Source organism: Micropterus salmoides, unplaced genomic scaffold (genome assembly GCF_014851395.1).
Source record: "Micropterus salmoides isolate LMB-PRFRI ecotype aquatic unplaced genomic scaffold, ASM1485139v1 Ms_hic_scaffold_359, whole genome shotgun sequence".
Classification (NCBI taxonomy): domain Eukaryota; kingdom Metazoa; phylum Chordata; class Actinopteri; order Centrarchiformes; family Centrarchidae; genus Micropterus; species Micropterus salmoides.
In genome coordinates, this window is record NW_024042917.1 from 1 (window position 1) to 8,775 (window position 8,775).

At 39.5% G+C, this 8,775-nt stretch overlaps 1 protein-coding gene across 1 annotated transcript; it reads left to right on the forward strand.

Annotated features, from left to right (window-relative positions):
• Window positions 1–499: 499 nt before the first annotated feature.
• Window positions 500–8,417, forward strand: LOC119884615 (tenascin-like; the record flags this gene model as incomplete). Its single annotated transcript, XM_038694995.1, has 3 exons — window positions 500–797; window positions 6,636–6,893; window positions 7,241–8,417. Coding segments are annotated over 3 exons (615 nt in total), but the record flags the coding sequence as incomplete, so codon positions are not given.
• Between the last annotated feature and the right edge of the window lie 358 nt (window positions 8,418–8,775).

Genomic DNA, 8,775 nt, shown 5'->3' on the forward strand with positions numbered 1-8,775 from the left:
GTCAAATCAGCACGGTATTTAAATTTAAGTTCCTAAAGATATAGATGACTTCATCTATAAAACTTCAACAGACGACTGATTTGTAATTGGTGTGTATCATTTGGGAATAGCAGTTACATCAGTGATTATGTCAACATGATGCATGAAGTACATTATGTGTGTTGCATCAACAGTCAACAAATCTTAAATAAACTCAGTGTGACTGTGTAAAACTGTCCTGCTCTGTACTTCAAATCAAATCCTGTATTGGCCAAACATTCAACTATTATTTCCCCCTAGTTAGTTACCATATTCAAGTCCTATGAATTTTTAATTCTCGATTTATTGTTCATTACATGTCTTGTGAAACACAATGATGTGGTTAGGTATAAAATGTGACACAACATTCTTGCTAATACAAATATGTATCTCTCATAGGCACCATTAGGTTTTGTTAACAATGGGATACAAAATGGAATGACCTTAATAGCCAGACTGAGTGTGAATTTTTCACACAAAGTTGCTTAATAAATTAATTTACTTCTCTCCTTCTGTCTCAGCTCCTTCAAAAACTGAAAACTTCAGATCAATAGGACAAGATGAGACCAGTATCACTCTGCAGTGGAATAAAGTGAACAACAACATCAGCTTTATTCTCCAGTTTAATGGTGCAGAGATCGACCTCACTGCACCAGATGATGATGGACCAGTAACTCACACAGTCTCATCTCTCACTGCTGCAACTAAATACACATTCACTCTCTTCTCTGTGTTTGAGAACGTCAGAAGCAGTGGAGTAAACATTACTGCAGTTACCGGTAAAATATTTATTTCTATACTCTGTATCTACTTTGCGAGCCACTGTAATAATTTTTACATTGAGAATGATAAATTTAACTTTTGTGACGTTATTCTTCATAAATTGTGGAGTACATAACGGTTGTCATATAAAGTAAAGGGTTTTCAGTTTAAGAGACCAAGATCAGATAAGTTTCACTCTGACTCCTCCCTCCTGCAGAGCCTGAAGTTCTGACATTTCCTCATTCACACTGTCAATATCAAAGCACATATTGAATCACGAGGTTGCTGACGTACTGCGGTAAGCGTGTCGACTCATTTCCGTTTCCGGTGCTTGTGTGTTGGTACCGTGTTGTGCTGCGCTCACTAAATACCAGTTTAATTTGTTAGATTACAGCGGCCAACTGTCCGCTAAACACTTATTCTTACAGTAATTTTGCCTAAGCACTCACAGTTCTTTCCATCTTTAGTGACTGCTGTTTAATCTCATAGTTGTTTTCAAAAGTTTGGTAGCTGACACTACAGTACTTTAGCTTAGCCTTTAGCGACTTTAGCTCAGCAGCTAGCAATGGCTTCTGCCTCCTGCCTGCCAGTGTAGTTTATTTATAGACATGGAGGTGAGGCTCAGTGATTTAGAAGTCCGGCTCCGCACCTTGGTAGATCAGTCTTTAGCTACTGTAGCTAGCCAGTCCCCGGTAGTCGGTGCAGAACGGCCTGAGGTAGCCTCTGGTAGCCGTCCTCCAGGATTTCCTGTGCAGCCAGGAAGGGGGGGCTGGGTGACTGTCCGAAGGAGGAATAGTCGTAAGCATTCAAAGCCCACAGATTATCATCAACCTGTTCACGTCTCTAACAGATTTTCCCCACTCACCGACACACCCGCTGAGAAACCAACTCTGATCATTGGCAGCTCCATTTTGAGAAACGTGAAGTTAGCAAAGCCAGCGGCCATAGTTAAGCGCATCCCTGGGGCCAGAGCAGGGGACACTGAGTTTTATTTGAAACTGCTGGCTAAGGATAAACATAAATACAGTAAGATTGTTATTCACGTCGGCGGTAATGACTCCCTGTTAAGCCAATCGGAGGTCACTAAGATTAATGTTGAGTCGGTGTGTACATATGCAAAAACAATGTCGGGCACTGTAGTTTTCTCTGCACCCCTGCCAAATCTGACCAGTGACGACATGTATAGCTGCATGTCGTCACGGCATCCATGAAAATCCTATAGTGACGGTGTCTGTCCCCCGACCATCGAAATTATTTAAAAAGTTAAACAAAAGAGGAGCTGTACATAAAAACCTCATAAAAATTAAAACCACAAGAGAAATAGTGCAAACTAATAGGAAAAATAAATGTATCAGATCTCTCTCTTCTAAAGGTGTACTAGTAAATTAACTAATATCAGATTATGATATTAATTTATTTTGTCTTACTGAAACCTGGCTGGGTGATGGAGAATATGTTAGCCGAAATGAATCCATCCCTCCCAGTCATACTAATACTCACATTCCTCGAGGCACAGGCCGAGGAGGTGGAGTTGCAGCTATCTTTGACTCTAGCCTACTAATCAGATCTAAACCTAAACTAAACTATAACTCATTTGAAAGCCTTGTTCTTAGTCTTTCGCACCCCAGTTGGAAATCACTGCAACCTTTTCGTTATAGCGTACCGCGCACCTAGTCCGTGCTCTGAATTCTTATCTGAATTTGCAGAGTTTTTGTCAACTTTAGTCCTTTTAATATTCATGTGGACGTTGAGAATGACAGCTTTAGTACTGCGTTTATCTCTCTGTTAGATTCCATTGGCTTCTCTCAGAGTGTTCATGAACCGACTCACTGTTTTAACCACACCCTCGACCTTGTTCTGGTGTATGGTATTGAAACTGAACATTTAATAGTGTTCTCACAGAATCCCTCTTTATCCGACCACTGTTTGATAACTTTTGAGTTTGTATTGCTGAACTACACGCCATTGGGCAAAAATTTCTATACAAGATGTCTGACTGATAGTGCCATAGCTAAATTTAAGGATGCGATTCCATCAGCTCTAAATTCATTATCAAGTCACAAAGTAACACAGGACTCAGGACTAACAAATGACACAGGACTCCTATGCTAATTTCAGTCCCTCCCAAATCGATCATCTTGTTGATAGTGCTGCAGGCTCGCTGCGAATGACACTCAACTCTGTAGCCCTCTAAAAAAGAAAATAATAAAACCAAGACGGTTAGCTCCATGGTATAATACTGAAACTCGCAAATTAAAGCAAATATCGCAGAAACTTCAGAGGAATTCCACCAAACTGGAAAATTCTCGTTTAATTTGGCAAGATAGTCTTAAAACTTATAGGAAGGCCCTCCGTAATGCCAGAGCAGCGTACTACTCGTCTTTAATAGAGGAAAATAGGAGCAACCCCAGGTTTCTTTCAGCACTGTAGCCAGACTTTCCACAGAGCAATAGTTTATTTGAGGATTTTCAGTCAGGATTTAGAGCTCATCATAGCACAGAGACAGCACTGGTGAAAATGACGTCCTTATTGCATCAGACAAAGGACTTGTCTCTGTACTGTTTTTATTAGATCTTAGTGCTGCATTTGATACCATTGACCATCAGATCCTATTGCAGAGACTGGAACATTTCATTGGCATTAAAGGAACCGCTCTAAGCTGGTTTAAGTCCTATTTATCAGATCGATTTCAGTTTGTACATGTTAACGATGAGTCCTCCATGCGTGCCAAAGTTAGTCATGGAGTTCCACAAGGATCTGTCCTCGGACCAATCCTCTTCACTTTATATATGCTTCCTTTAGGCAATATTATCAGGAAATATTCCATAAGCTTTCATTGTTATGCAGATGATACTCAGTTATATCTATCGATCAAGCCAGATGAAACTCATCAGTTAGCTAAACTTCAAATGTGCCTTCAGGATGTTAAAACCTGGATGACCTGTAATTTTCTAATGTTAAACTCAGATATAACTGAAGTTATTGTTCTGGGGCCTAAGCACCTCTGTGACGCATTATCTAAAGATATAGTTTCCCTTGATGGCATCGCCCTGGCCTCCAGCACCACTGTAAGGAATCTTGGAGTTATCTTTGATCAGGACATGTCGTTTAAGTCTCACATTAAGCAAATTTCAAGGACCGCCTTTTTTCACCTACGTAATATTTCGAAAATCAGGAACATCCTGTCTAAAAATGATGCAGAAAAACTAGTCCATGCATTTGTTACTTCTAGGCTGGATTACTGCAATTCCTTATTATCAGGCTGCTCGAAAAAGTCCGTTCAGGTTAGTCCTGAACCATCCCTTAGTTATGCTGCTATAGGCCTAGACTGCCGGGGATTTCCCATGATGCACTGAGCTCCTCTCTCCTCTACTTCCCCTCCCTGTGTATACAGCCTCAACCCATTATTGCATGTTACTAACACAACTTCTCCCCTTTCCGGTAGTCTTGTGCTTTCTCGTCCCTCTCGTCTCTCCTCCTATCACTTCCTGCAGGTTTTCTGGCTCTGAGTCTGGATCTGTGGCTGCGGGTCACCTGCTGCCCCCGTGTTCCTGCTCGACACCCAGCCAACAACTATTGTTACTAGTCCTATTATTATTATTATTGTTATTATAATCATTGTTATCATTAACACTACTATAAATATCTATACCATTTTTCATTTAGTCTATAGCAACATCACCTTTACTGTCTGTACCTCTGTGTGTTTATATTGTGTAGGCTGCCTCCCTCCCCTCTCTCTCTCCTTCCATCCCTCTTTTTCTCTCTGTTCCTCTCTTGCCCTCTCCCTCTCTATCTCCCCCTCTCTCTCTTCACCACCAACCGGTCGAGGCAGATGGCCGCCCACCCTGAGCCATGGTTCTGCTCGAGGTTTCTGCCTCTTATAAGGAAGTTTTTCCTTGCCTCTGTCGCATAGTGCTTGCTCTTGGTGGGAACTGTTGCGCTTCTTTAAATAACATCATAGAGTACGGTCTAGACCTGCTCTTTTATGAAAAGCGCTGTCAGATAACTGTTGTTGTGATTTGGCGCTATATAAATAGAATTGAATTGAATTTTGGAACACATTTACGTCTTAGCCTATGTAACCGGGATTTCAATGTTATTTGTTTTTTCACCCAAAAATTATCTCAAACAAACTGGTATCAATGTAAGGAAAGAGCGTTATCTCCGCACATTGTGGATTTATCCTCAGCACAGAATAAAATCTATGGGCTACACTGTCCTTCTTTATAACACTCTATGGACATAACGCAGCTGTTAGGTTGGAAACATTTTCACAAAAACACTTACTGTGAGCTACATTACTGCAGAAATCACTGTTTAAACTAATCAGTATAAAAATTATCAACAGTAATCTTTCATATTGTAGTCACACTTATCAGAACATAGTTATTCATAGTTATCAACTAGAGATAATGTGACTATTTGAGTGAGGATGACTGTGGTGCAGCTGAAACAAATGGGCCTAAATGTAGTTTAAAAGTGAGTTTCTCATTAGGCTATTAGCTGCATAGTCTGAATGTGTTTTCATAGCATTTCATAAAATACAAAATGTAAAATATGACTGTAATTTTATTAAGGTAAAATAGACATCTAAAACTTTAGAGTCAGTTTGAACACATTTTCCACTGCAAAAAATAGGCTAACCTACTCAGTCGGACCGTGACTATAAAATCACAGGCCAGGAGTACCAAACTATGTCTAATCTGTTTAATTAATATTTTCATCTTCAGTTATTGCCACTGGCATTTTGTCCCTTCAGGTTACAGCTAAATAAATAGGCCTGCAACCTATTTAAAATGAATGTAATGAACTTTAGGAGAATTCCAGCACTTTATCATTAAGGTAATCCTAGAGTGGTAAATGATGAATGAGCAATGCTGGATAAAATGTAATCTTGTTAATGTATTGATCCTTCCTCCACTTCCGCGTTTTAACATAAATACCATATCATGGTCCGCGTTGGCACACATTCATATTTCTAGCTCCACCCGATTAAAATGGAGGCTCTGCCTTAATTTACCCGTTGCCATAGGGATTCGTAGTATTGGAGCTCCATTTTTTTCATCCCCACACATGTGCTTCCATCAGGTTCAACATACTCAGAGTTGACTGAGCTTATTCTGATCGGCTTTTCTGAAACCGAAAAGTTGTTTTACATTTCAGGCTCAGTCAACTCAGAGCTCAGGGATAGGCTCAGAGTTTGTTAAACCTGCTTTCTGAAACAAGGCCCTGGTGAATAGGTGAGATTTATTTGCAAAAAAATTAATGGTGAAAATTACCGGTAGTGTGGTGTGAACAGCCCTAAAACACAAAGGGGTGAGTAATCCAAAGGTCCAACTAAAGTATAAGTCAACGCTGGAAACAACACACACAAAATCAACAATGAACTGGCCACAACAGAAAGACAACCATTTAAATACACAGTGGAAACTAATTACACACAGGTGACACTACTCACACAATCAGAGAGAACAGAGAAACACAGGAAAAAACATGACAAGAAACACTAGGAGCAGCCTACAAACTAAAACAGGAAGTAAAGCTAACAGAAACACAAGGACTAATGTCACGAAAATAAAACCTTCAAAAGAAAGCATAAAACACAGACATACAACAACATACAACATACTACAGATATGAGAAAACACAAGCGCAGGATATGAACACATTCATGGCAATAAAGCTAGATTGAATGGAATTGAAACAAATTACAAAAACACACAACAAACCCAAACCTGTGACTGTGGGGATACAAAATGAACCTTCTTTAGCTGTAAGAGGGAAAAACAACAGACATCACTTTTAGCGACAGTCATTTCTTAATCCATGTTTCACTGCTCTTTTTGTCTCAGCTCCTCCAAAAGCAGAAAGCGTCATATCAATAGGACAAGATGAGACCAGTATCACTCTGCAGTGGAATAAAGTGAAGAACAACGTGAACTTTATTCTCCAGTTTAATGATGCAGAGATCAACATCACTGCACCAGATGGAGATGGACCAGTAACTCACACAGTCTCATCTCTCACTGCTGCAACTACATACACATTCACTCTCTACTCTGTGTTTGAGAACGTCAGAAGCAGTGGAGTAAACTTTACTGCAGTCACTGGTAAGATGTTTGACTATTGTGTATTAGCTTTATCCTTTTTACATTTGAACATGTTCACGTTATTAAGTTAATGTCATGGAGGCTTTTCTTCTTCCATGTTTTTTTCTGACCAGTTTCAAAAGGAACTTTAACAATATGTTAACATGACATTCCTTGTCATTATTATTCCTTAATTTCTTTGTATAAAATAATGATAATAATGAGAAATGTGTTTCATTTTATTTTTAGTTATGACATATCACGCAACTGAAATATAAACAAAATATTGAATTCAAAATATTCTTCTTTCCATGTAAACCATCACCATCTCTCCAAAACATCTCTCACATTGCGACCTACAACAAAAGGCCCAAGTAAGTATATGCACATATACACATTCATTACATGGTCTGAGCCTTTGCCTTGAGTTCCCAAGTCATAAATGTATTTTCATCAGCTTGATTGAATTTTATATCATTATCACAACTGTATTATTTTTATGTTTTTTTCTTTGTTTTTCATTATATACTGTAGTGTTTCTCAACGGCCCCCAGGGGGCGTTTCAAGGACGATGGGGGGCCCTGGAATCAATAATTTGGAAAGGGGGGCACTGAGCTGCTTTTGGGGAACATTTGTTAGTTGGAAATTCTAAGACGAGATTACACCAAAGATTCACAACAATATGAGTTTAAACTTTGAACTACTTTAAACTGCGGTGTGTAACATTCAAACCTGCCCATTTAGTCCACTGCGACTGGACGAGACTGTGTATTTTTTCTCCGTCAGCTACTTGTGGTGCAGCTCTGTGCTGCCTTCACGGGAGCGGGAAGTCTATAATCTGTAAGATTTTACCCACATGGTGTTTACTGTGTAATCTCAGTAAAATTGATGTTCTCTTTCTTGGTATTCTTGGAAATGTGTTTATTTCTCTGAGGAATACACCATGAATGTCTTGTTATCGCACATTTAAAGCAACTTTGCTGCGACACCAGTGAGTGACGTGGACCCACCTCACGCTGTGAGTTGCATACAGTTTATACCTAAGCGTACATATACAGTAGTTTCAGTAAGCTATGTAATGTTAAAAACTGAAGCCCTGACTTGCGCTGTTGGGGATTGTATGCGGCAGTTGGATGCTTTAACTGTTGTTAAAACAGAAACAAGTCAGTTCTCTTACACAGGCTCCGCCCTTTAATGGACTCTATGTGTATGTAATGGGACAACATTGTGGATTTGTGCATTTTATATTAAATAAATTTTGAGCTACTCCAAATTCCTCTTTTCCTCTCCCAGAGAGGAGCAGGGGTGTTAAAGATCAACTTTAACAGACTGCTGATGAGAACCCAACAGAAGGGGGTTGGAAAGTTGCTTTCTCTAAGTGCTATCCCTGAGCAGCCTGATCATAAAACAAAAATGTTTTTATTCCGAAGCTGATAACGCGGTGACTGACTGTTAAACTGACAAAAGGGAAATTAACCAGAGAGCCTATTAGAAAGGCAGGAAATCCTACCCCCCCCCCCCCACACACACACACACACACACCCACACACACACATGTAACCGTGGCAACTGACCTTGCTCTGTGTTTCATTACCCCATCAAAGGGATACCCCCTTTTACGCCTAAGTGTGACATAATCCAGGACAGCCGAACTTTAAATAACCAAAGACTGCAGTCTCCAAAGACCCCAAAGCCTTAACTGTTTAAATCTTTTAGTTACTTGATTATGTTTGCCTCTATTTGAGTAGTTATGTTACCATGTTGTTGCTATCTGTTGTTGATATTAGTGCTGAAAAGAATCTAAATAAGTTACTTTTGCAGTGTTTTTATTTTCAGCAAGATTAAGGACAATCCTTCATTTAATGTGTAACCAATGCTTGTTCACAATACTTTCTCACACAAT